This window comes from Gallinula chloropus, assembly GCF_964237585.1.
Source record: "Gallinula chloropus genome assembly, chromosome: 26".
Taxonomy (NCBI): Eukaryota; Metazoa; Chordata; class Aves; order Gruiformes; family Rallidae; genus Gallinula; species Gallinula chloropus.
In genome coordinates this window covers 4178494-4204107 of record NC_140111.1, presented here as the reverse complement: position 1 = coordinate 4204107, position 25614 = coordinate 4178494, and the positions used below count along the sequence as shown (strand labels likewise).

Sequence of the window (25614 nt, the reverse complement as noted above, 5' to 3'; positions counted from 1 at the left end):
AAACAACCTCACCAGACTGACATGACCCTGCTCAGGAAATCCTTGGGCCTCTCATCCCTGGGTTTCAGGGGGCTCTGCTTTCCCATGGCACTGGAGCTTCAGCATGCCCCCATGCCCCAAAGGACTCCTCAGCCTGAAAAGCAACCCAGCACCGCTGGGGAGGAAAGGAAACTGCCCACAACCCCCAGCAAACCAGGCCTGGCAGGCCCCACAGTGCCATAGGCCTGAGGGTGCTCAAGACGGGTCTAAGCTCAGAAGGGCTCTAAGACTCCTTCAAAGAGGCACTGCACTTCCCTGCCCTGCAGACTTGTCCCAGAAGGGCAAGGGAATGCCTTCAGCAGGCCAGCCTACTGGGAGAGCCTCTCCTCACCCATGGTGAGTCACACTCTAATTTGTGATTAGCCACTTGTCAGCCTTTTGGTGTGAGGCAAAGGCAGGAGAGCATGCTGTCTGCAAGTGTATGACCCACACTGGGCTGAATTCCCCTCCAGGCAGGGCAGCTCCATCCCTGCCCAGGGAAAACCACCTCTGAGTACTGGGCAGTACCCAAGTACACAGCTCCAGGCCAGGCCATTGTGCATCCTGCAGCTCAGGGATCAAAGCGTGTGGCGAAAGCACACGGTGGTGTGAGGAGAGTGGGAGCAACAAGGTGCAGTCCTGAGACTCAACACACCGCCCATCCTGTGAGGCAGGACTCCACTCCCCAGGGCTTTGCTGGAACTGGGAGTTTAGGATGAGGTTTCCATTTCACAGGCCAGATGATGCCATTGGTTTGGGACCCCCAGAGTGGGGGCCACGTTGTCAAAGACACCGGCAAATGTCTCCCCAGAAGGTGAAGATGGCCTTGGGTGAAGGGGGTTGAAATGCATCCCACCTGGTTGGGAGGCCATGTCCACCTGCTGACTCAAGCAGGGAGGCAGAAGGAAAGGCAGGAGCATGACTTCAGTCACAGGAGCCTCTGAGCACCCAGGAGAGGAGTGCATTGTTGGGAAGACATGGGCCCCTTCCTGCGCAGGGGCTTGTAAACAACCTCACCAGACTGACACGACCTTGATCAGGAAATCCTTGGGCCTCTCATGCCAAGGCTTCAAAGGAGCCTGCGTGGCCTAATGGCCTTGTCAGAAATGAGGAAATGAAATGGCAGCGTTGAGGGAAACCAAAACACCACCTGTGCCATCAGGTAGAATATTTTGGTTTGGAGGTGAGTCTGCTGGAAAATTACTGCCCACATGCAGGGACTGTGTGCCTGGGGCAGTGCAGGAGCAGTATAAAAGCAGGTCCTTCTCCTCACTCTCTCATCCACTCCTCTCGCCTCCATCTCCTTTGGAACCAGGTGAGTCTGAATCTCCTTTGGCTTCCTTGCTCTTGGGGGGGCTCTTCTGGGTGGACTGAAGGGGTACCCCCTCTGGTGGAGTGAAATGCTTGTCTTCAACCATCCCTCATGTTGGATTTCCCACTGCCCTGTCTCCCAGGTGCATCTGCAGCCCAAGACATGTCCTGCTACAGCCCGTGCCAGCCCTGCCAGCCCTGCGGCCCGACCCCGCTGGCCAACAGCTGCAATGAGCCCTGTGTCAGGCAGTGCCAGGACTCCACCGTGGTCATCCAGCCCTCCCCCGTGGTGGTGACCCTGCCCGGCCCCATCCTCAGCTCCTTCCCTCAGAACACCGCCGTGGGATCTTCCACCTCCGCTGCCGTTGGCAGCATCCTCAGCTCTGAGGGAGTGCCCATCTCCTCTGGGGGCTTTGGCCTCTCCGGCCTCGGCCTCTCTGGCATCGGCAGCCGCTACTGCGGCAGGAGGTGCCTCCCCTGCTAAAGCTGCTGGTCATGCCACTGGACATGACCCCCCAGGCACCCACAAAATGCTACCATAGCACCTCAGCCCCTGCAGCTCACCTTGCAAAAGGATGGGGCCAGCCTGGGCTCATGGAAAGCACGGCCCACGACTGCCTTTCCCCTCTTCCATTCCCCTTTTGCTCATCTCCTTCGTCTCTTGTGCTCCCCTGAGCTGTGAGCTCCACAACGCCAGCCCAGGGACAACCTGCTGCCTCTGCTCCCTCTCTGGGGCAGGCAGACGGACGTCTGGTGGGATCTCTGCCACAGCCGTGGGGCGTAGAGGCGTCTCTGCCCCGTGATCGTGATCCTTGCCTTGAGGACTCCCCTTGGACCTGCCTCATTTCCTGCTTTGGACTCATTAAAGTTCTGCTGCATCCCAGCCCACGTCTCTGTGTCATCCTTTCCTCTGCAGGGGCTATCCCAGCGTGTTCAAAGAGAGAGTTGATGCTTCCCCCCACCCCACCTCCCCCAGGGAGAGGGCTTTTACAGATGATTTTGCAGTGATTGGAAATGCAGACATGTTTGCCTGTGAACATCTATTTTTAAATTTCTCTGCCTTTTTGGCTCTGGATAGAATTATCCTATGTGTGACTGCCACCTGCTTTGCTGTGCACAACTTGTGTTTTTCCCTGGAAAGCTCAATATTGGGATGGAATTAGTAGTGAACGTGGCTTTGAGATTTATGCTTCCCATTCTCTTGTGTTCTCCTGGACTGTGAGCCTCATAAAGCCAGCCAAGGAAGATTCTGCTTCCAGGGACTGGGCATCCATCACCCCCTCTCTGGGCAGCCTGTTCCAGCCCCTCACCACTCTCTGTAAAATCTTCCCCCTAATATCTAATTTAAACCTTCCTTCCTTTAGGTTTAATCAATCCCCCCTCTCCTGCCAGTCTCTGCCCTTTAACAAGCTGATTCCCCTCCTGTTTCTCTGCTCCCTTCAGGGACTGGAAGGCTGCAATGAGATGCCCCCACAGCCTTCTCTTCTCCAGGCTGAACCAGCCCAGCTCCCTCAGCCTTTCTTCACAGGGGAACTGCTCCAGCCCTCTGATCATCTTTGTGACTCCTCTGACCCCTCTCCAACAGTCCCACATCTTTCTTGTGTTGGGGCCCCAGCTCTGGACACAGGACTTCAGATGGGGCCTCACAAGGCCAGATATGTTTGGCATAAAGCGGAGGCTGGTGAGGGAAGAGCAGGTGGCTCCAGGATGGCTTTAAACTGTATGATCTGAGTTGTACAGTTTGGCATTGTTTAACACCAGGTTTGTATATTTTTTTGCTGTAAGTCCAGTTATTGCTATTTCTCCCTCCCTTTGCTGTCACAGTAAACTGTCCATATCTCAACCCACAAGGTTTGCCTTTGGCTTCCCATTCTTCTCCCCATCCCACCTGGGATTGAGTGAGGGGCTGTGTGGTGCTCAGCTGCCAGCTGGGGCTAAAACACACCACCTCCTAAAATAGTCTCCAAAAAACCAGGGACCCCAGGAGAATTTGTAAAACTCCAGTGGTACAAACCCCATCAAATTCCCAATAACAAAGTAGGCATGTGCAGGTCAATGGGTGTTTCTAGCTAGGTATGTGAGGACTCCACTGACACACCACACCGGGAGCAGCCTTTTCCTATCATGGGCATTCTGGAGCTCACCCACACCCCTTTCTTGGCATTTTTCAAGATGAGAATGTCACTTGCTTTCCTCCTGTCCTTAAACACCTCCCCCCATCACTATGATCTTTCAAAGATAATTGGGAGTGGGCTCACAATGATATCAGTCAGCTCCCTCAGCACTCATGGGTATGTCCGATCAAGGCTCACAGACTTTTGCATGTACAGTTGGCTTCAGGAATGCCTAATCTAATCCCCTTCTAGCAAGGATATGTTTTCCTTGGTCCAAACTTTCCCCATGGCCTGTGGGGCTTGGGATTCCTTAAGACTGATCTTGCAAGTAAAAACTGCAGTGAAGAAACAATTAGTCCTGTGCCAGCAGGGCCTCTGCCCCGTTCAGCACTAGACCAACATTTTCCCCAGCCTTTATTTTGCCACTAACATACTGGGCATGTTCTGCATTTGATCCTGGGGGAGGTGGCCCTTGAATATTAGGCAGCTTTTCTGACACCTGATTCCCTCCAATGCCTTATCCCGTGTTTGTTTGGTTTTTACTAGCAGATCTCTGAAAGACCACAATATGCTCTCCTGAAGTGCTTGGGTTCTCCAAGCAGGGCATGCTCAAAGACTGAGGAGGGCATTTGTGTGCAGGGACGCAGCCAGACAGACCCTGAGGGCTGCTAGGCCTGCAGGAGCCAGGGACATCTTCTCAGCAGCAAGGGACAGCTTGACTCCTTGAAAGGAGTCCACTGCCTGTGTCTCACCCTCCCCTTCCTGTGGGTATGCCAGTGGCTTTCCTTGATGCCTGCAAGATCTCCCCACCTCCACAGAGTGTCACCTTTCTCTCTGGACAACAGGGAGAGTGTCCAGAGCCAGAAGGACCACACAGAGACTCAGGCTGGGATGCAGCAGAACTTTAATGAATTGAAAGAGGGAAAGGAGGTCCTCGGGGTGGGGACCAGAGTGCAGGGAGTACCAGGGTGGCTAGGAGACTTTACCCAGAAGAAGTCTTTTGCCAGGAAACAGTTTTCACTGGGTGTCTGTCTGCCTGCCTGAGTGCCCCAGAGAGGGAGAGGGGCAGTAGGTCCTTCTTGGGCTAGGCCTTGGCAGGTGCTCACAGCCCAGGCAGCAGAAAGCAGCAGAGAAAAGAGAGAGAGAAGAGAGAAGCAGGCAAGGTAGGCAAGGGCCATATTTTCAGAGAGCTCAGGCATGCCTCTTCCTGCCTTCCGTTGCAGCAGAAGGCACGGATGCTTGGTGCCTCTGAAAATGATGGCCAGGATCTCCATGCTCAGTCCATTACAGTCTTCTGGGTTCCTGTGGGGGGTCCTCCTGTGGGGCTGCCTGCAGCAGCTTTAGCAGGGGAGGCATCTGTTGCCACAGTAGCGGCTGGTGATGCAGGAGAGGTCAAAGCCCCCAGAGTTGATGGGCACTCCATCACAGCTGAGGATGCTGCCAACAGCAGCAGAGGTGGAGGAGCCCACAACGGTGTTCTGTGGGTAGGAGCTGAGGATGGGGCCAGGCAGGGTCACCACCACGGGGGAGGGCTCGATGACCACGGTGGAGCTCTGGCACTGCCTGACACAGGGCTCATTGCAGCTGTTGGCCAGCGGGGTTGGGCCACAGGGCTGGCAGCAGGGCTGGCACTGGGTGTAGCAGGACATGTTGCAGGGATGGAGGTGTACCTGGAGAGAGAGTGGGGGAAGAGAGCATGAACAGTGGGTGAGGAGCAGCCTGTCATCCCATCATGAGGGACCCGAGGCATGTGGCAGGTGAGGAGATAGAGTCTTTGCAGGGTGCCCACCTACTGCTTTACCCACCCCCTTGGGCACCGTGCAAAGAGAACGGAGCCCAGGAAAGCTCTTTCCAAACCAAGAACCCAACCTCAGCCCAGCCCCACTCCACACCACACCTTCTCCCTGCTTCCCCTCCCAGCTCAGGCAGCCCCCTGTCCCAGTGCAGGACAGAGCTTTCAACTCACTTGCTTCCAAAGGAGAAGAAGAGGAGTGAAGCGAATGAGAGAGGGAAGAGCTGGGATGGCTTTTATACTGTTCCTGCACTGCCCCAGGTCCAGAGGATGCTTCTGTGGAAGTAGTAATTTATGGAGAAGCTCATCTGAAATGCAAAACATCTCAAGTTATGATATGGGCTGTGCTTGGTTTCCTGAAGCCTTGTCATTTCCTTGTTTGGCCATGCCCACTCCCCCTTGAGGGTTCTGATTCAGTGCTGACGTGGGAGGCCCAAGGATTCCTGGGACAGGAGTACATTGGTTCCAGCAGCAGATGAGTCTCAAGTGCAAGAGATTTCATTTGTAGGACACTGGCCTGGGGCACTCCCCTGCTGGGCTTTGGCCGAGGGCACTTCTTTTGCTTATTTGCATGCCCATGGACAGGAAGGTCCCTTCTGCTCCTGGCCCTGTAATCCTCACATCGTTGCCAAAGTGTACCCTGGTGGGATTATGTGTCGAGTCCCCTTTCTCCCAGACTCCAAGCTCTCTTGCGATCCCACCTGCAGCCTGTAGAGGACCATAGAGTTTAGCAGGTTGTGACTCCTGAATGAGGCTGTGAACTTGTGGGAAGCCAGCACTGGAGCAAGCTCCTGGCAGGACCTGCAGCTTGTGGAGACAGGGGCCTATGGAGGAGCAGGTTTGCTTGCAGGATCTGTGACCCTGTGGGGGAAACATGCTGGTCCAGTCCCTGACCTCCCTCTCAGTAAAGAACCTCTTCTTAATATCCAACCTAAACCTCACCTGTTAAAGCTTCATGCAGTTCCCTCGGGGTCTATCCCTGGTCACCAAAGAGAGGAGATCTGTCTGCCCCTTTGCTCCCCCCTGTAAGGAAGCTATAGACCCTGATGAGGTCTCCCCTCAGTCTTGTTTTCTCCAGACCAAGCAAACCAAGAGATTTCAGCCTCTCCTCGTACAAGGTCCCCTCCAGACCCTTCCTGTGGACACTCTCCAATATTTTTGTGTCCATCTTGTACTGTGGTGCCCAAAACTGCACACAATGCTAATGGTGAGGCTGGACCAGCACAGTGTAGAGTGGGACAGTCACCTCCCAGAACCATCTGGAAATACCATGTTTGATGCACCCCAGGATATGTTTGGCACTCCTCCCTGCCTGGGCACACTGCTGGCTCATGGGTAACGTGCTGTCAACTGAGTCCTCCAAATTCCTCTCAGCATGGCTGGCCTCCAGTGTCTGATCCCCCAGTCTGTACGTGTAACCAGGGTTGTCCCTTCCCAGCTGCAGAATCTGGCACTTGCCCTTGTTAAACTTCATGCTGTGGGTGATTGCCCAGCTCTCTAATTTGTCCAGGTCCCTTCTCCACCCTCAACAGAGTCAACAGCTCTTCCCAATTTGGTGTCATCTGCAAATGACATGATCCTGTGCAACCTGCTATAGGTGAACAGGCATTAGCTGTGGGGGTTGATTCCTGATTGTAAGAGGTCCCTTCCAAACCCTACCATTTTGACACTCTGTGATTCTGCAATGGTGGTCCAGGAGGCACCTTCCACTATCAAGAATTGTGTTGTATCTGTGTTTCATTGTCAGCAGTACTCAGCAGGCTCAGCACCCCGGGACAGAACAAGGCCCTAGACACACTAATGGTTTTGTTGTTGGTAAAAGGTGCCCAAACAGAGACCAGAGAATGGAGAAGTCCCAAAAGGAGCACCATGGCCTCCTCAGAGCAGTGTTCTTAGAATCATACAAACATTAAGGTTGGAAAGGACCTCCAAAGATCATCCAGTCCAACCATCACCTTACCACCCACATCACTTACCTAAGTACCTCATCCAACCTTTCCTTAAACACCAAAAGGGATGGGGACTCCACCACCTCTCTGGGCAACCCCTTTCCAAAGCCCAGTGTGTTAGGAGGAAAAGAGCCAAAGAGCTGACCACCCTCTGCTACTGAAGCTAATGAGCAGTGAACTTCAAGAGAGCTTGAGTCTGGGAGAAAGGAGATGCAATACATCATCCCACTCAGGAGACCTGTGTCAACCATGTGAGGACTGCTGGGCCAGGAGCAGAAGGGACCTTCCTGCCCATGGGCATGCAAATACGCAAAAGAAGTGCCCTGGGCCAGTGCCCAGCACGGGAGTGCCCCAGTCCAATGTCCTACAGATGAAATCTCTTGCACTTGAGACGCATCTTCTGCTGGCACTGATGCACTCCTGTTCCAGGAATCCTTGAGCCTCCCATGTCAGCACTGAATCGGAGCCTTCAAGGGGGAGTGGGCACAGCCAAACAAGGAAATGACAAGGCTTCAGGAAACCAAGCACAGCCCATATCATTACCTGGGATGTTTTGCATTTCAGATGAGCTTCTCAGAAAAGTATGGCTTCCACAGAGGCTTCCTCTGGACCTGGGGCAGTGCAGGGACGGTATAAAAGCCATCCCAGGTCTTGCCTCTCTCATTCGCTTCACTCCTCTTCTTCTCCTTTGGAAGCAAGTGAGTTGAAAGCTCTGTCCTGCACTGGGACAGGGGGCTGCCTGAGCTGGGAGGGGAAGCAGGGAGAAGGTGTGGTGTGGAGTGGGGCTGGGGCTGGGCTGAGGTTGGGTTCTTGGTTTGGAAAGAGCTTTCCTGGGCTCCGTTCTCTTTGCACAGTGCCCAACGGGGTGGGTAAAGTGGTAGGTGGGCACCCTGCAAAGACTCTATCTCCTCACCTGCCACATGCCTCGGGTCCCTCGTGGTGGGATGACAGGCTGCTCCTCACCCACTGTTCATGCTCTCTTCCCCCTCTCTCTCTCCAGGTACATCTCCATCCCTGCAACATGTCCTGCTACACCCAGTGCCAGCCCTGCTGCCAGCCCTGTGGCCCGACCCCGCTGGCCAACAGCTGCAATGAGCCCTGCTGCAGGCAGTGCCAGTCTTCTGTTGTCGTCATCGAGCCCTCCCCCGTGGTGGTGACCCTGCCTGGCCCCATCCTCAGCTCCTACCCACAGAACACCGTCGTGGGCTCCTCCACCTCTGCTGCTGTTGGCAGCATCCTCAGCTGTGATGGAGTGCCCATCTGCTCTGGGGGCTTTGACCTCTCCTGCATCACCAGCCGCTACTGTGGCAACAGATGCCTCCCCTGCTAAAGCTGCTGCAGGCAGCCCCACAGGAGGACCCCCCACAGGAACCCAGAAGACTGTAATGGACTGAGCATGGAGATCCTGGCCATCATTTTCAGAGGCACCAAGCATCCGTGCCTTCTGCTGCAAAGGAAGGCAGGAAGAGGCATGCCTGAGCTCTCTGAAAATATGGCCCTTGCCTTCTTTACCTGTTTCTCTCTCTTCTCTCTCTCTCTTTTCTCTGCTGCCTTCTGCTGCCCTGGGCTGTGAGCACCTGCCAAGGCCTAGCCCAAGAAGGACCTACTGCCCCTCTCTCTCTCTGGGGCACTCAGGCAGGCAGACAGACACCCAGTGAAAACATTTCTGGCAAAAGACTTCTCCTGGGTAAAGTCTCCTAGCCACCCTGATACTCTCTGCACTCTGGTCCCCACCCCGAGGACCTCCTTTCCCTCTTTCAATTCATTAAAGTTCTGCTGCATCCCAGCCTGAGTCTTTGTGTGGTCCTTCTGGCTCTGGACACTCTCCCTATTGTCCAGAGAGAAAGGTGACACTCTGGGGAGGTGGGGAGATCTTGCAGGCATCAAGGAAAGCCACTGGCATACCCACAGGAAGGGGAGGGTGAGACACAGGCAGTGGACTCCTTTCAAGGAGTCAAGCTGTCCCTTGCTGCTGAGAAGATGTCCCTGGCTCCTGCAGGCCTAGCAGCCCTCAGGGTCTGTCTGGCTGCGTCCCTGCACACAAATGCCCTCCACAGCCTTTGAGCCTGCCCTGCAGACAGTGGGGAGCCCAAGCACTGCCCAAGTGAGGAGGTCATCTCCCTGGCCTCACTGGGTGGTAGTGGTGGCTCTGGGAGCTGTTTCTGCATCCATCAGCACCTGTGAGCCCTTCCAGGTGGGTGGCTCTTGCTTCAGGAGGGCCTGTCTCCCTGTGGCCAGTGTGGTAGCAGCAGTGGTGGTGGTTGTGGGACAGGTTGCCCCTCACCTTTGGTTACCAGTCATTTCCAGCTCCAAGCTCTCTCTCAGCCAAGGAAGAGGATAGGCTGTTTCTTACATATGTCCCCTTGTGCTTTCCAGCTATAAGCCATTGCTTCTGCAGTGCTTCCGCTTTCATTGCATTGATTTAGCTTTCCTTGTAGGTCTTGCTGCAGTCTTGTCTATCCTCTGGAAAGCTAGCCAGCATTTCCTCCAGCACAGATAGAAGAAATGGATTTTCCAAGTGCACGTGGTCTGTTTCTTGACAGCTCACTCACTGTGTCCTTAGGCACTCATGCAGAATCAGTACATAGGAGGATTTGGGTTATCTGTAGGAGGGATTTGTAGGTATGTCTGTAGGAGAGGCTTGTAGGTATGCCTGGGATCTGCTATCTCTGCCCCAGGAGCTTTTTTACACATATTGCCCAGTGGTTAGAGCACTTGCTCCATCAAACTCAGGGAATCAAGGTGCCATCTGTGCTGGGGCCCTGGCTCCCTAGCATCAACCTTGGGTATTCCAGTGCTGGAAGCTTCCAACAGGTACATCCAGTTTGCAGCTTTGACCTTTCAAAATTCTCTCTGTTACAGTGACCCTGAACAACCTCACAGGCACTCATACCTCTTTGTAAAACTGCTACCTTTGTAAAACTCCAGGCCAGGCTGACCAAGAGGAGCCACAAACCTAAGGCAGGCAGGCTGGAACCCAAGAAAAGGTCATTATAGTGAAGCCACCACCCATTATTATGGTGTATTTGGCATGTGCTTTTCCTAAGCTCAACAGAGTAAACCCCAGCCAACTCAAGGCCTGACTCGTCACTGAGCAAGACCGAACCAATCAGTGATGGTCACAGCACCTCTGGGAATCACATTTAAGAAGAAAAAACCCCAAACCAGTGCAAGCAGCTGCATTTTTCCACCAGAGAAGGGAGTGAGAAGATGTAAGAAACTGTGCGGGCACCAAGGTCAGTGAAGAAGAAGGTGGGGGGGGGGGTATGAGGCGCTCCATGTGCTGGAGAGAGACATTCCCTTGCAGCCTGTGAAGAAGACCATGGTGAAGCAGGCTGTCCCCCTGCAGCCCATGGATAATGATGGGGAGCAGAGATTCCTGCTGCAGCCTGTGGAGAGACTGACCCATGCCACAGCAGGTTTCCTGGGGGACTTGTGACTCTGGTGGGGGGACCAGGCTGGAACAGTCTGGGCCCAAAGGTCAGCACCCCATGGCAGAGAGCTGTGGTGAGGAGATGATGCCCTGAATAAAAGGATCATCAGTGGAGAAGTTCATGGAGGACTGGCTCTTGTGGGTGGGACCCCGTGCTGGAGCAGGGGAAGAGTGTGAGGAATGCCACCCCCTCTCACCCTCCACCTAAGAGGGAAAACAATTTGTGAGGAACTGACCAAAACCCCCCATTCCCCCATCCCCTGCCCCTCCCTGTGCCACGAGGGGGGGTGGGGAGAAGGGAGAGAAATCATGAATAAAGGTGTCAGCTAAGGAGGGAGGGACGGGGGGAGGTGTTTTAAGATCTGGTTGCACTTCTCCTTAGCTGACTCTGGTGTCACTGGGTGTGCAGTGTGGTGCAATAAATTAGATGGTTCTCTTTCTGTTATTCTTAGTTGAGTCTATTTTGCCCGTTGACGCTGATTGCAGAATTATCTCTCCTTGTCCTTATCTCGACTCTTAAGCCTCTCAATATATATTTTCTCCCCTGTCCAGCTGAAAAGGGGAGTGAGAGAGTGGCTTTGGTGGGTGTCTGGCCTCCAGCCATGGTCAAACCACCACAACCACCTCTGTGGGCAACCTGTTCCTGTGTTTCACCACCCTCACAGTAGAGATTTTTTCCTTATATCTAGTCTAAATCTACTGTCTTTTATTTTAAACCATTACACCTTGGCCCCTCAGTCCATGCCCTGTAAACAGTGCCTCTACAGCATGCTTGTATGCCCCTTCAGATATTGGAAGGCTGCAACAAGGTCTCCCTGCATCCATCTTCTCCAGGATGAACTACCACATGCTCTCAGCCTGTTTGCCAAAGAGAGGTGTTCTAGCCCTCAGATCATCTCGGTGGCTATCCTCTGGACTCACTCCAACAGCTCCATGTCCTTATGCTGGGGACCCAAAAGGGGGATAAAGAACTCTAGGTGGGGTCTCACAAGAGTGGAGTAGAGTGGAAGAATCATTCGTCTCCCTCATCCTGCTGATCACCACTCTTTGGATGCGTCCCAGGAAAACCACTGGCTTTCAGGGCAGCAGCCACACATTGGCAGCTCATGTTCAGCTTCTCATTAACAAATACCCCCAAGTCCTTCTCCTCAGGTCTGCTGTCAATCCATCCTCTGCTCAGCCTGTAGTTAGGCTTGGGATAGAGTGTTTGAAAAGAGTCATTTAAGTTGGTCCCCTGGGGAAGCCGCCTTCCCCGCGGTAGTGGTTGGAATTCCTTTGCGGAACTTCACCCGTGCTGCCCTTGTGGTTTCTGTTACCTCAGAAGCCTCTGGTCCAACTCCATAAGGCTTCAAGTGTGCTGCAGTGTACCCAGCATGTCTGCAAGCAACAGGCTGAGGGTCCTCACTGGAACCCTGTCCCTCTGAGCTTGGCTTGTCATCCCACAGCTTATAACAGGCAAGCCTAATATAGTTCCCCTCCCCTTCAAGTCTAGTTTAAAGCTCTGTCAATGAGGCCCGCATGGGCCTTCTTGCCCAAGGTCACACTCAGGTGGCTAGTACCTAGACCTCCATATATACAGACTTAGACAGAATAGAAAGTTCCTTGTGATGAAAAATAAGCAGAAATTTAATGTAATAGGAAGATAGGAGACACTCTGGGGAGGGCCAGACAAGTTTACCAAACATCCACTTTTCACACTTTGATGGTCCTTTTTATCCCTTTATTCCTCTGTTTTGCCACATGTGCCTCTCCAAATCACCTGAATATTTCCCTTTCCCCAGTTTTGGTCCCTTCTCCTAATATCCCATTAAATGTCTTGTGTAATCCCAATGAGCAATCCCATAATGTATCCCAAATTGCTGGGCAGTAATCCCCCCTCAGTTTAAGCCAATCCCACTAACTCATATTCCCTTCCTTTCCCTTACCCTCTCTCCCCTTCCCTTCCCTCCTCTGCGCGTTTCCCAGCCAGTGTTTTGATCTTTCCACACTGTTGTTGCAACCTGTCTTTCTCCATCCCACCTCCCCTGCTCCAGAAAGAAACTCTCCCCACCTGAAAACTCTCAGTCCTTCCATCATGCTTGTACATCATGGAGAACAGCTGTTTCCAACTTCCTTGCTGCTTCCCACATGTTATGTTTCTTTAGGCTCTAGATCAGTGGCCTGCGCTGGTGCCCAGCACGGGAGTGCCCCAAGCCAATGTCTTACATGCGACACCACTGGCACTTGAGACTCATCTTCTGCTGGCACTGATGCACTCCTGGCCCAGGAATCCTTGGGCCTCCCACGTCAGCACTGAATTGGAACCCTCAAGGGGGAGTGGGCACAGCCAAACAAGGAAATGACAAGGCTTCAGGAAACCAAGCACAGCCCATATCATTACCTGGGATGTTTTGCATTTCAGATGAGCTTCTCAGAAAAGTATGGCTTCCACAGAGGCTTCCTCTGGACCTGGGGCAGTGCAGGGACGGTATAAAAGCCATCCCAGCTCTTGCCTCTCTCATTCGCTTCACTCCTCTTCTTCTCCTTTGGAAGCAAGTGAGTTGAAAGCTCTGTCCTGCACTGGGACAGGGGGCTGCCTGAGCTGGGAGGGGAAGCAGGGAGAAAGTGTGGTGTGGAGTGGGGCTGGGCTGAGGTTGGGTTCTTGGTTTGGAAAGAGCTTTCCTGGGCTCCGTTCTCTTTGCATGGTGCCCAAGGGGGTGGGTAAAGCAGTAGGTGGGCACCCTGCAAAGACTCTATCTCCTCACCTGCCACATGCCATGGTTCCCTCATGATGGGATGACAGGCTGCTCCTCACCCACAGCTCATGCTCTCTTCCCCCTCTCTCTCTCCAGGTACACCTCCATCCCTGCAACATGTCCTGCTACACCCAGTGCCAGCCCTGCTGCCAGCCCTGTGGCCCAACCCCGCTGGCCAACAGCTGCAATGAGCCCTGCTGCAGGCAGTGCCAGTCTTCTGTTGTTGTCATCGAGCCCTCCCCCGTGGTGGTGACCCTGCCCGGCCCCATCCTCAGCTCCTACCCACAGAACACCGTCGTGGGCTCCTCCACCTCCGCTGCTGTTGGCAGCATCCTCAGCTGTGATGGAGTGCCCATCTGCTCTGGGGGCTTTGACCTCTCCTGCATCACCAACCGCTACTGTGGCAACAGATGCCTCCCCTGCTAAAGCTGCTGCAGGCAGCCCCACAGGAGGACCCCCCACAGGAACCCAGAAGACTGTAATGGACTGAGCATGGAGATCCTGGCCATCATTTTCAGAGGCACCAAGCATCCGTGCCTTCTGCTGCAAAGGAAGGCAGGAAGAGGCATGCCTGAGCTCTCTGAAAATATGGCCCTTGCCTTCCTTACCTGTTTCTCTCTCTTCTCTCTCTCTCTTTTCTCTGCTGCTTTCTGCTGCCCTGGGCTGTGAGCACCTGCCAAGGCCTAGCCCAAGAAGGACCTACTGCCCCCCTCTCTCTCTGGGGCAGTCAGGCAGGCAGGCAGACACCCAGTGAAAACTTTTCTGGCAAAAGACTTCTCCTGGGTAAAGTCTCCTAGCCACCCTGGTACTCCCTGCACTCTGGTCCCCACCCCGAGGACCTCCTTTCCCTCTTTCAATTCATTAAAGTTCTGCTGCATCCCAGCCTGAGTCTCTGTGTGGTCCTTCTGGCTCTGGACACTCTCCCTATTGTCCAGAGAGAAAGGTGACACTCTGGGGTGGTGGGAAGGTCTTGTAGGCATCAAGGAAAGGCATTGTTATACCCACAGGAAGGGGAGGGTGAGACACAGGCAGTGGACTCCTTTCAAGGAGTCAAGCTGTCCCTTGCTGCTGAGAAGATGTCCCTGGCTCCTGCAGGCCTAGCAGCCCTCAGGGCCTGCCTGGCTGCGTCCCTGCACACAGATGCCCTCCTCAGCCTTTGAGCATGCCCTGTGGAATATAGGGTGCCCAAGCACTGTCCAAGTGAGGAGGTCATCTCCCTGGCCTCACTGGGTGGCTCTGGGAGCTGCTTTTGCTTCCATCAGCACCTGTGAGCCCTTCCAGTTGTCTTCAGGAGGGCCTGTCTCCCTGTGGCCTGTGTGGTTGTAGCTGTGGTGGTTGTGGGACAGGTTGCCCCTCACAGGCCCCTGTGTTTTTCTCTGACATTTCACAATCCACACATGATTTGTGCTTTCTACAAGAGTGATGTGCAGCACCTTATTGCCTTTCACACCCATTGTTCTCACCAGGCCTCCCACTCCTTTCCTCTGCAACCACCCTCCCACATGTGTAATATTTTTGCCCCTGGAGGCAGTCAAGCACTATGTCACTGGTTGCTTATTCCTGCCCTGTTGAATTGGAGATCGAACCAGAAGAATGAAGTGAGAAATCTTGTGGGATGAGATAAAGACAGTTTAATAAGTAAAGCAAACAATCACACAAGTAAAGCAAAACAAGGAAGTCACCACTTCAGCACGTCAGATGTTCAGCCATGTCCAGTAAAAGCAGGGCTCCAGCAGGTATCATAGGTCCTTGTGAGGACAAAATCCATCATTCCAAATGGCCCTTACTCTATTCTTCTTCCCCAAGCTTTATATGCTGTATATTTTCATGTTATGAATTAACCCTTTGGTTAGCTGGTTTTTGCTGTTCCAGTCTTGTTTGCTTCCAACTTCTTGTGCACCCATAGTCTACTATAGTAGGGCAGTGTGAGAAGCAGAAACAGCCTCAACTCTTTGTAATCACTGCTCAACAATAACAAAAGCATCCCTGTATTAACACTGTTTTCAGCACAAATCCCAATCGTGGTCCCACACCAGTTAGTATGAAGAAACCTAACTATCCCAGCCAAACCCAGTACATTCTCCAACCCTTATTTCATACAGTTTACATCATGCTGTTCCCATACTAGCCAATACATCCTCATTTACCACAACCTGGTCTTCCCATCCTTTCATATGTGCACAGATGTGATTCCCTTAGTCTATGGATCACCCTTGTATGATGTCTGTAAAATGTCCATAAATGTCTACTGAGTGTATTTCATCCATGACTTTGGGCTCCATCTGTTATGGTTGTCACTCAAGATAGGAGAAGTTGTATGTTGCATAGAGTTACAGGGCTTGTCCTCCATTGGCTTGAGTAGTGCCTGCTATAGTACTTCCTGTAACATTCCCATATCTCAGATCATTGATTATCACAATATAAAGGTTAATCTGTTGTACTCTCCACCCTTGGACCCTTTGGACTAGGTGATAGAGTTTAAAATTCAAATTAATTCCTCTCCTTGCCCCTGCTTTGGTGTGGATTTATCCACAGACCACAATTCTGTAGGGGTGTACTTGCTGAAGTGTGGCCTTATTTATGAGCCACAGTCTCTTCAGCGGTAGACTTGCTGTGTCATAGACTTATCCACAGCCACAGATGCTTTGAGGTGTTTTAGCATGGCCTCGTGCACAGCCACTTATGCTTCAAGGTGTACTTGCTGTGTCATGGACTTTTCCATAGCCACAGATGCTTCAAGCTGTGCCTTCTCAGCTGTCGACTTATCCTTAGGCCACAATCCCTTCAAGGTGTGCCTGCTGTGGCACTGAAATAAGCACAACCACAGATGCTTCAGGGTGCCCTTCTCTCGTGTGGACTCATCCACAGGCCACAGTCCCTTCAGCTTGAGGGAAAAAGTGCACCTGGCAGCAGAGCAATGAGGATTGTATGAGGGGAATCTCATCTGGTCCAATGGGGCTTGGTGTTCCTGAGCCCCTATTTCAAACAAAACAGTGTCTTCAGGAGTTCTTTGTCTTTTCCATACCCACAGAATTGTGGATGCTTCAGGAGTGCCAGCAATTTAATCATCACTGTAAGACAAGGGTGTAGGTTTAGGAATAGATTTTCAAGTATCATAAGAAAGAATACCTAGATGCTGGCATTAATAGTGGCACCATATGACTTTACCACAAACTCAGTAGACTTGAAAACCAGCAGTGAGCCAGATGCAATGACATGAACATCAACAACCAAAGTGAGACAAGGGCAAGGGGTAATGGGTTTAAAATAAAAAAGGGTAGATTTAAGTTAGATATAAGGAAAAAACATCTTTAGTGTGAGGGTGGTGAGACTCTGAAACAAGTTGCCCAGAGAAGTTGTAGATGCTCCACCCCTGGGAGTGTTCAAGGCCAGGTTGGATGGGGAAGCATGGTTTAGTGGAAGGTGTCCCTGCCCATGGCAGCAGGGTTGGAACCATGTGCTTTTTAAAGTCCCTTCCTCCCTAATCCATTTTATGATTCTATGAAATTAAAATTCAGAGAAAAAAAAATTCTAATGTTGGTCATGTTATCCACAGAATCACAGAATGACCAGCTTGGAAAAGATCATCAAGTCCAACTGTACCTGTCCTCTACTAAACCATATCTCTAAGTACTTCATCTACCTGACTTTTCAACACATCCAGGGATGGTGACTCAGCCCCTCCCTGGGCAGCCTGTTCCACATCCTGACAACTTCTTCAGTGAAGAATTTTTTCCTAACATCTGGTCTGACCCTTCCCTGGCACAGCTTGAGGCCATTTCCCCTTGTCCTATCACCTGTTACTTGGAATTAACCAGATGGTGCATTTTCTGGTAATATTTGGACTCAGCCTGCAGCCCCTGAACATAGGTTGAATTCCTGACCAGAGACATTGTGTGTACACATACCCAGTGCATCCCCCAGTTCCCTGTAGGAGCCACTCCTGCCCTTGGCTTTGATTGTGTTGTGGAGTGAGGCACAGCTGTGCCAAGGAAAGGCATGTTTTTAAAAATAGTAGATAGGAAAGGCACATCGGAATGGGAACTGCTGGCAACTTTGAGATGGTCATTACCTCTTTGCCCTTGGGCAATGAGAGACTACTTGCTGTCCACAGGATAAGCTAGGATGTAGTTGAGAAACCTCCACACAGACCAAAAGACCTTCTGGCTTGGTATCAACTTCATGCCAGAGACAAGTCGATTCCCACAGTCCCAGATGTGGATAGGTACAGTCATCCCTCCTCGACTTCTCCAGTTCAACTACTCTTATGTGATGGGGCTGTTGTCCCAAACAGTGCCCAAGAACATCAGTCAAAGCTAGTGAGATCACTTTTGAACCTAGAGCTGCCCAAAAGAGACAGCTCACAAATGCTGCTGAGTGCAGAAAAATGTCCTACTGTCACCACCACATGCCAAGGTGAGGTAAGAGCCTCTACTCTCACACAGAGCCTTTCAGGATTAGAACTGAGTCCTGACAGTGATGTAGTCTTAGAGGGCTTCTTCCTAAGAAAATATTGTTTATACTTGAGGAACATCAGGTACCACAGGGCTGCTATGGGAGTTTGAGAGCTGTTTGTGGTCCTGGATCTTTTCTGACCCATGGGGGTGTTGGGTTGACATCAAACTGGGACTTGAGTGTTGTTTTCTAAGGCCTGGTCAGAACGTACTTGTGAATCAACTCAATCCTGCCTGTCTGTGCAACAGCTGGGTGAAGACAGTTGCTGCACCAAGTGATCATGGTGTCCCATGGGGACCTTGTCCTTACTCTCTCTGCCCAAGGATCTGTCCATGCTCCTACCTGGGGGCTGTTTTTGAGGCTATTCACCTCCTGAGGATTTTCCATTCATTCTGTACTTCAGGGCTATCTTCTTTCTGAGCCTCCACCTCCAACACAGCTCCACTGAGAGCAGGAGGAACTGTCTTCCCCAACAGCTCACTTAATGCTGACCTATCCATGGACTGTTGCAGGCCCCCAGTGACACACTAGAGGTCAGTGGAAGACAGGCTTCCCATCTGCAGGACACACTCCAGAACCCAGGAAGCATTTCTGAGCAGGGATGAATCAAGGCAGTCCCTGGTGACCACTGCCATTTGGGCACCTGACAACATCTTTCTCAGGTCCAAGAGACACTGTACAAAGTTTCCCACTGTTGAGTTCCCCAGAGTACATGTGCCATGTGCCCTTACATCATATTGATTTGATCAGAACAGTACTTCTGTCTCTAGGTAGCTTGTGAGAACATCTTGAGAGGGAAGGACCATACAGAAGCTCAGGTTTGATTGCAGCAGAACTTTAATGATTTAAAAGAGGGAAATGAGGTAAAAATGTAGTCTTTTTTATGCAGGGAATACCAGATAATCCCAGAGCCTGTGCCCTGAGGCCAGGGTGGAATTCGCAAAAGGTGTCCAAGTGCCGACACCACAAAGGGAAGGGGCAGAAAGCTTCTCCAGGGCTGGCTTTGTAAAAACCCATGGCCTTGTGGAGCAGAAGGCAGCAGAGGAAAGAGAGAGAGAAAGAAGAAGAGGCAAACAAGTTATACATTGTCCATGCTTTCAGAGAGTTCAGGCATGCCTCTTCCTGCCTTCCTTTGCAGCTGGAGGCATGGATGCTCAGCCCCTCTGAAAGTGGTGTCCTCAGACCAACATAGACTTCTGCATTCCTGGGGGTCCTTTCATGGGAGGTCAGCAGGGCTTTAGCAGGGGCACCTCCTTCCACAGTAGCGGCTGGTGATGCAGGAGAGGTCCAAGCCCCCAGAGGAGATGGGCACTCCGTCACAGCTGAGGATGCTGCCAACAGCAGCGGAGGTGGAGGAGCCCACGACGGTGTTCTGTGGGTAGGAGCTGAGGATGGGGCCGGGCAGGGTCACCACCACAGGGGAGGGCTCAATGACCACAGTGGAGCTCTGGCACTGCCTGACACAGGGCTCATTGCAGCTGTTGGCCAGTGGGGTCGGGCCGCAGGGCTGGCAGCAGGGCTGGCACTGGGTGTAGCAGGACATGTTGCAGGGATGGAGGTGTACCTGGAGAGAGGGTAAGGAGGCACCCAAGGCATGTGCCAGGCAAGGAGATAAGAGTCTGTGCATGGGGACCCACCTTCCTCTTTGTCTATCCCCTTGGGCACCGTGCAAAGAGAACAGGGCCCGGTAAAGCTGCTTCCAAACCAAGAACCCAACCTCAGCCCAGACCCAGTCCCTCTCCCCACCAAACCTTCTTCCTGCTTCCCCTCCCAGTATAGTCCCTAGCAGAGGACAGACATTATCTTACATATCCACTGAGACATCACTTCATTCTATAATAGTAGAAGGGACATCAGACTCACCTGGTTCCCAAGGAGAAGGGGAGTGAAGTGGATGAGAGATGGAGAGCCTGCGTTGGCTTTTATACTCTGCCTGTACAGCCTCAGGCCCAGAGGTAGCGTTAGGAGGATTCATAATTTTCTGACAAGCTCGTCTGAAATGTAAGACATCCCAGCTAATGATACAGACTGTCCTTCTGTTTCCTGGTGCCTTTTCATTTCTTTGTTTATGCCATGCTCATTCCCTCATAGGTGATGGTTTTGAATGTTGGAATCAGAGTTCCTGGCATTTCTGGGGCAGGAACATATCATTAAAGGCAGAACACTTACAGGAATTGCTGTAAGGGTCCTATACAGAGTAGGGACACTGTCCTAGGGCACTCCTAGGGGGATTATTTTCAACCCCATTGACAGGAAAGACCAATCTACTCTCAGCCCTGCAATCATTGACCAAGATACACAAAGACTCCTATACATGAGGACACACCTTGTCCTTTTCCTCCACTCCTCCCCATCCCTTTCTGACTGTGTCTGGTTTTTCTCTTCACAAGCAAGTGGACTGAACTAATGAGTTTCAACATTTCTCCTCCTAACACCAACCTTGGGATATATTTCCTATGCTGTTTAGCTTCCTTCACACTCTAAGCCATGTCTGGGGATTCCCAGTCAATCCATGTCTTGGGTCTTAAAGTGCCCTGGGGTGCTCCTGCCTTGCTAGGGTTGTGTCTAGTTGAATCCACAGGTGATGATATGTAGGCATTTTTGCTTGATGGGGTCACTTAAGTGTATGATAAATTTCTTTAAGTGCATGGTGTGGGCAAATTTGCATGCAAATCCATGCAAGTGAGCATGAGCAAGTCTGTTTGTACATATCTGGCTCTCATCACAACAAGAAATGGGGGTCATGGCGGGGGCCCTTTCCACTTCTGTGTCCACAGAGATGCAGATTCTGCAGGCCAGAAAGGGCCTAACTTCAGCAAAGCTGTGACAGGTCCCAGGTGGAGAGGTGCCCCAGCAGCAGGCACTGGGATGTAGCTTCTGTTTCCTTTGCCCTTCGTTTCCTCACCCTCAAAAATATCATTCTCTACTACTGCAGATTTCAGAGACCAAAAAGGACTCCTACACTCCAGTTTGGAAATTCTGTATAATGCAACATACAAATGGTTGAAGTTCCTTAGCACTGCTGTCCCTGCAGGCTAGGTCACCTCTCTCCTCCTCAGTGTTAAGGAGCTAAAAAGAGCATTAGCTTGGTGTCCAGGGAGAAATGCCAGGAAATCCTGCCCACCTTGTGTGGGGAAACTGTGAGCAGATCTGCTTCCAGGGCTGTGTTGTCTCTGTGCCTGTCTCCATGGAGACAAGAGCAAGGATGGCAGGACCGGTGGAGACCATGGCCAACCATGTAGCAGAGGGAGGCATGGATGTCAAATGAGAGTCAAGGTGGGAAGCCAAGGCTGGAAGCTGGTGACAACAGAAGTTCTGTCAGTAGGAAAAAGGCTCCCTCTCCACTTGCAGACTTCAAGAACAACTTCAGAACAGGTGCTGTTGCCTGGAAACTGGTAAGGACAAAAGGTGCATTATGGAATTCATCAGAGGGAGCTGTGTTCAAACAATTTTTTCTCCATGAAGGAGAAAAGACCTGTAACACCTTTAGGAGACTTCCTCTTTTAGTAATCTTAAGCACCAGTTGGCTAACCTGACCTGATGTCTCCAGAGGTTTCTTGTTTGACAGAGGGCAGATGTAATGGGGACAGTTGAGCTTGTCTTGCCTTTGGACTATTACCCTTTGCTGCTCTTTGATGTGGGCCCCAATGATAATGGACAAAGTGTTTCTAGAGTGATTACAGAGCTCTGGGATGAAGTAAGGGTGTGAGGGCCCAAACTGGAAAGGCTTGAGTAGAAAACAACTTATCCAGTGGATCAACACCTGACTGCGTGCTTTGTGTTGCAGGCAGATCTTTGGTTTTGATTGCCAGAGAACTGTCTTTAATGAATGAGGACTACTGATTAAGGACTGGAAATACTTGACAAAGTCATGCAACAGTGTCTTTGCAGTCAGATGTGCTAACAAGGAGAGAGCTCTAAAGTAGGTATGGCAAGGGAGGTTTACCATAAAGGAAAGAGAAGTGAGAGAATAAGGACTAGAACAGAGAGCTAAAAAGCAATGTCCATATAATTCTGATAATGCACTAGTCTTAGTTTTAAAAAATAGGTTTTAAAATTAAAAGGTATGAAGCTACCCCCTCTCTACACTGTAAAAGTTGAGCATATCACAATGAACTCTTGTCCAAGAAGCTATTTCAGTTGACAGATGGACCCCCACCCCAAATACTCACAGCTTTGTTCTGCCACCTTGCTCTTACCTCTGAGGGGTAGCGAAGGTGATAGATGGATTTAGATGACTGTACTACTAAGTTTGGAGGACACAATGTGGGTCTTTCTGTGTGATGGCAAATGCTTCGTGCTCTTTGCAGGCAAGTGCCATTTGTAAATTCAGTACAGTGAAATTCCCACCGACTGCAAAAGGGGAAGTATTCCTCTGGGAAAAATATTCTAAGGCACATGGAAAATAAGGAAATGATTGCTGACAGTCAACATGGCTTCACCAAGGGCAAATTGTTCCTGACAAATTTGGTGGCCTTCTATGATGGTGTTACAATGTTGGTGGGTACGGGAAGAGAAAATGATGTCATCTACCTGGACTAATGCAAAGCATTTGACACTGTTCTGTACAACACCCTTGTCACAAAACTGGGGATACATGGATTTGATATGTGGACCACTTGGTAGCTAAACGATTAGCTGGATGAGATGATCCTCCCCATCTGTTTTGCTCTGGTAAGGCTGTTGTGGTTTAACCTGGCCAGCAGCTAAAATGACACAATTGTTTTCTCCCCTTCCCCTCCTAGTGGGAATCAAAAGGAAATAAAATCAAAAAGGAAAAAAAAAAGTAAAACTTATGCACTGAGATGAAGATGGTGTAGTAGGACAAAAAATGTTAATAACAATAATAAGAACAACAATAAAAGAATATCAAAAGCACATTTTCTCAACACCTGAAGTGAGGTGATTCTCCCCCTTTATTCTGTTCTGGTGACACTGTGGTGATTTAATCATCTGGCAGCTAAGACTAAAGGAAATGGTCAGCTAGTTCTCAAGTTGAATTACCACCTGCACACCCCTTCCCCCACCCCCTCCCCGGTTATATATGGAGCATGATGTCATATGTTATGGAATAGCCCTTTGGCCAGTTTGAGTTAACGGCCCTGGCTGTGTCCCCTCCCAGCTTCTTAGGACCCCCTACCTTGGCACTGGCAGGCCAGTATTAAAAGCTGAAAAGTCCTTGACTGCTTGGAAACAACTAAACCCAACAATGTGTTAGCAACATTGTTCTCATCCTAAATGCAAAGCACAGCACTATACCAGCCTCTAGGAAGAAAATTACCTTTATTCTTCCAAAACAATGATGGAGATCCCACTTGGAGCACTGTGTTGAGCTCTGGGATCCCCAGTACAAGAAAGACATGGAGCTGCTGGAGCAAGGTCCTCAGTGTCCTTGTTTGGAGACCAATGTATTTGTATTTTCCCTAACCTGATGTGCATGGACATGGGCAATTGACTGGCAAGCTTCATGTTGGACTAACAAGCAAGTTGGAGACCCTTGATCTGCAGAGGGATATTATATGAGCAGATGACCTTTACTGCTATTTGAGGGATCCTCAAGCATGATGTGCCTGTAAGACAAGTCTGTGAGTGTGTCCATCTGTTTGCTAGCAAGCATCAAGATGGACTTGTGGACAAGGGGGAGGTACATGTGGGGTGGGTGAGAGTCTTATACAGACCAAGTGGCCATGCTGATATTCAGGGATCCATTAATGTGTGTATGATTGCAAATCCAGAGAGTGGGGGCAGGTTTGCTTTCACAAGTGAACTTCCAACCTTATTAGCTGGGGAGGAGGAAGATGACATCTATCTGTATGTTTGGTGTGAATTACAGTGATGTTATATGTGGGTGTTGCTGAAGACAATGACTTGTCTGTGGCAATCTGTCCAGGCAACCCTATTGCTATTCTGTGTGTTTGTATATGTCTCTGGGTGTCAAGGTTTAACTCCAGCAGCAGGTAAGCACCATAGAGCTGCTCACTGAGTCCTGCCCAGCAGAATGGGGGAGAGAATGGGAAGAGCAAAAGTGTTTGAACCTGTAAACAGGAAAGCAGCTGCCTCTTGCATTAACCAGGGTGACAGAGGCCACTGGCTCTCTAGGTGAAATGGTCTGGACTCCAATAACTGCACACAAGCAATCACCAGGTTCCATAATCTGCTGAAGGCAGCCGGTTACAGCATCCCTCAGCATCCCTCAGAATCCTGGTGGCCTGCATTGGACTGGAATTGGAGTTCCAATGTATTTCTTGGCCTGTTTAATGGGGAAATTGTTCTGTCCTAAAGGAAAGAGGTTTTCATTACCCTTTTTAAACTTCCTTCTGTTCCTTGGACACATGCTCCCAGAAAACCTCCATCAAGGGCAGAATGGAAAAACCACCTTCTTCCTATGCTCTTCCTCAAAACAGGTTTGAAGGATGAGTGAATGGGGATGCAACAGAATAGAATGAGAGGTGCTAGATCATGTGGTAAAATCCCAGGTCCCAGACACACAAAGAGTTAATGGCAAGTGGGGAACCCGATTAATGCCCTCAGCCAGACAGTCATCACAGGATATTTGTCATCCCATTAAAAGCTCAGCAAGCCCAGGGGACCACAGAGGCACAATGGAAGTGGGGAACCCAAAATAAAGCACTGAGAAGAATCCATACTGTAGGCCTCACCACTATTGTCTGTATGTGAGACTCATCAAGGTTACTCTGCCTCTTCTATCTGTGCTGGAGGAAATGCTGGCTAGCTTTCCAGAGGATAGACAAGACTGCAGCAAGACCTACAAGGAAAGCTAAATCAATGCAATGAAAGTGGAAGCACTGCAGAAGCAATGGCTTGTAGCTAGAAAGCATAAGGGGACGTATGTAAGAAACAGCCTATCCTCTTCCTTGGCTGAGAGAGAGCTCGGAGCTGGAAATGACTGGTAACCAAAGGTGAGGGGCAACCTGTCCCACAACCACCACCACTGCTGCTACCACACTGGCCACAGGGAGACAGGTCCTCCTGAAGCAAGAGCCACCCACCTGGAAGGGCTCACAGGTGCTGATGGATGCAGAAACAGCTCCCAGAGCCACCACTACCACCCAGTGAGGCCAGGGAGATGACCTCCTCACTTGGACAGTGCTTGGGCTCCCCACTGTCTGCAGGGCAGGCTCAAAGGCTGTGGAGGGCATTTGTGTGCAGGGACGCAGCCAGACAGACCCTGAGGGCTGCTAGGCCTGCAGGAGCCAGGGACATCTTCTCAGCGGCAAGGGACAGCTTGACTCCTTGAAAGGAGTCCACTGCCTGTGTCTCACCCTCCCCTTCCTGTGGGTATGACAATGCCTTTCCTTGATGCCTGCAAGACCTCCCCACCTCCCCAGAGTGTCACCTTTCTCTCTGGACAATGGGAAGAGCGCCCAGAGCCAGAAGGACCACACAGAGACTCAAGCTGGGATGCAGCAGAACTTTAATGAATTGAAAGAGGGAAAGGAGGTCCTCGGGGTGGGGACCAGAGTGCAGGGAGTACCAGGGTGGCTAGGAGACTTTACCCAGGAGAAGTCTTTTGCCAGAAAAGAGTTTTCACTGAGTGTCTGTCTGCCTGCCTGAGTGCCCCAGAGAGAGAGGGGGGCAGTAGGTCCTTCTTGGGCTAGGCCTTGGCAGGTGCTCACAGCCCAGGGCAGCAGAAGGCAGCAGAGAAAAGAGAGAGAGAAAAGAGAGAGAAACAGGTAAGGAAGGCAAGGGCCATATTTTCAGAGAGCTCAGGCATGCCTCTTCCTGCCTTCCTTTGCAGCAGAAGGCACGGATGCTTGGTGCCTCTGAAAATGATGGCCAGGATCTC

At 51.2% G+C, this 25614-nt stretch overlaps 5 protein-coding genes across 5 annotated transcripts; 3 read left to right on the top strand and 2 right to left on the bottom strand.

Annotated features, from left to right (window-relative positions):
* Positions 1-1492: 1492 nt before the first annotated feature.
* On the top strand, positions 1493-1813 carry LOC311201249 (feather keratin 1-like; the record flags this gene model as incomplete). Its single annotated transcript, XM_084275604.1, has 1 exon — positions 1493-1813. The coding sequence occupies one exon, from the start codon at positions 1493-1495 to the stop codon at positions 1811-1813; it is 321 nt and encodes a 106-aa protein (XP_084131730.1).
* Positions 1814-4783: 2970 nt separating this feature from the next.
* Positions 4784-5092, bottom strand: LOC311201204 (feather keratin Cos2-3-like; the record flags this gene model as incomplete). The annotated part of the gene is made up of 1 exon (XM_084275544.1): positions 4784-5092. The coding sequence occupies one exon, from the start codon at positions 5090-5092 to the stop codon at positions 4784-4786; it is 309 nt and encodes a 102-aa protein (XP_084131670.1).
* A 3113-nt stretch (positions 5093-8205) lies between these two features.
* On the top strand, positions 8206-8514 carry LOC311201173 (feather keratin Cos2-3-like; the record flags this gene model as incomplete). The annotated part of the gene is made up of 1 exon (XM_084275490.1): positions 8206-8514. The coding sequence occupies one exon, from the start codon at positions 8206-8208 to the stop codon at positions 8512-8514; it is 309 nt and encodes a 102-aa protein (XP_084131616.1).
* Positions 8515-13469: 4955 nt separating this feature from the next.
* On the top strand, positions 13470-13778 carry LOC311201108 (feather keratin Cos2-3-like; the record flags this gene model as incomplete). Its single annotated transcript, XM_084275411.1, has 1 exon — positions 13470-13778. The coding sequence occupies one exon, from the start codon at positions 13470-13472 to the stop codon at positions 13776-13778; it is 309 nt and encodes a 102-aa protein (XP_084131537.1).
* Positions 13779-19044: 5266 nt separating this feature from the next.
* On the bottom strand, positions 19045-19350 carry LOC311201002 (feather keratin Cos2-3-like; the record flags this gene model as incomplete). Its single annotated transcript, XM_084275299.1, has 1 exon — positions 19045-19350. One exon carries the CDS (start codon positions 19348-19350, stop codon positions 19045-19047), a length of 306 nt encoding a protein of 101 aa, XP_084131425.1.
* Positions 19351-25614: the final 6264 nt, after the last annotated feature.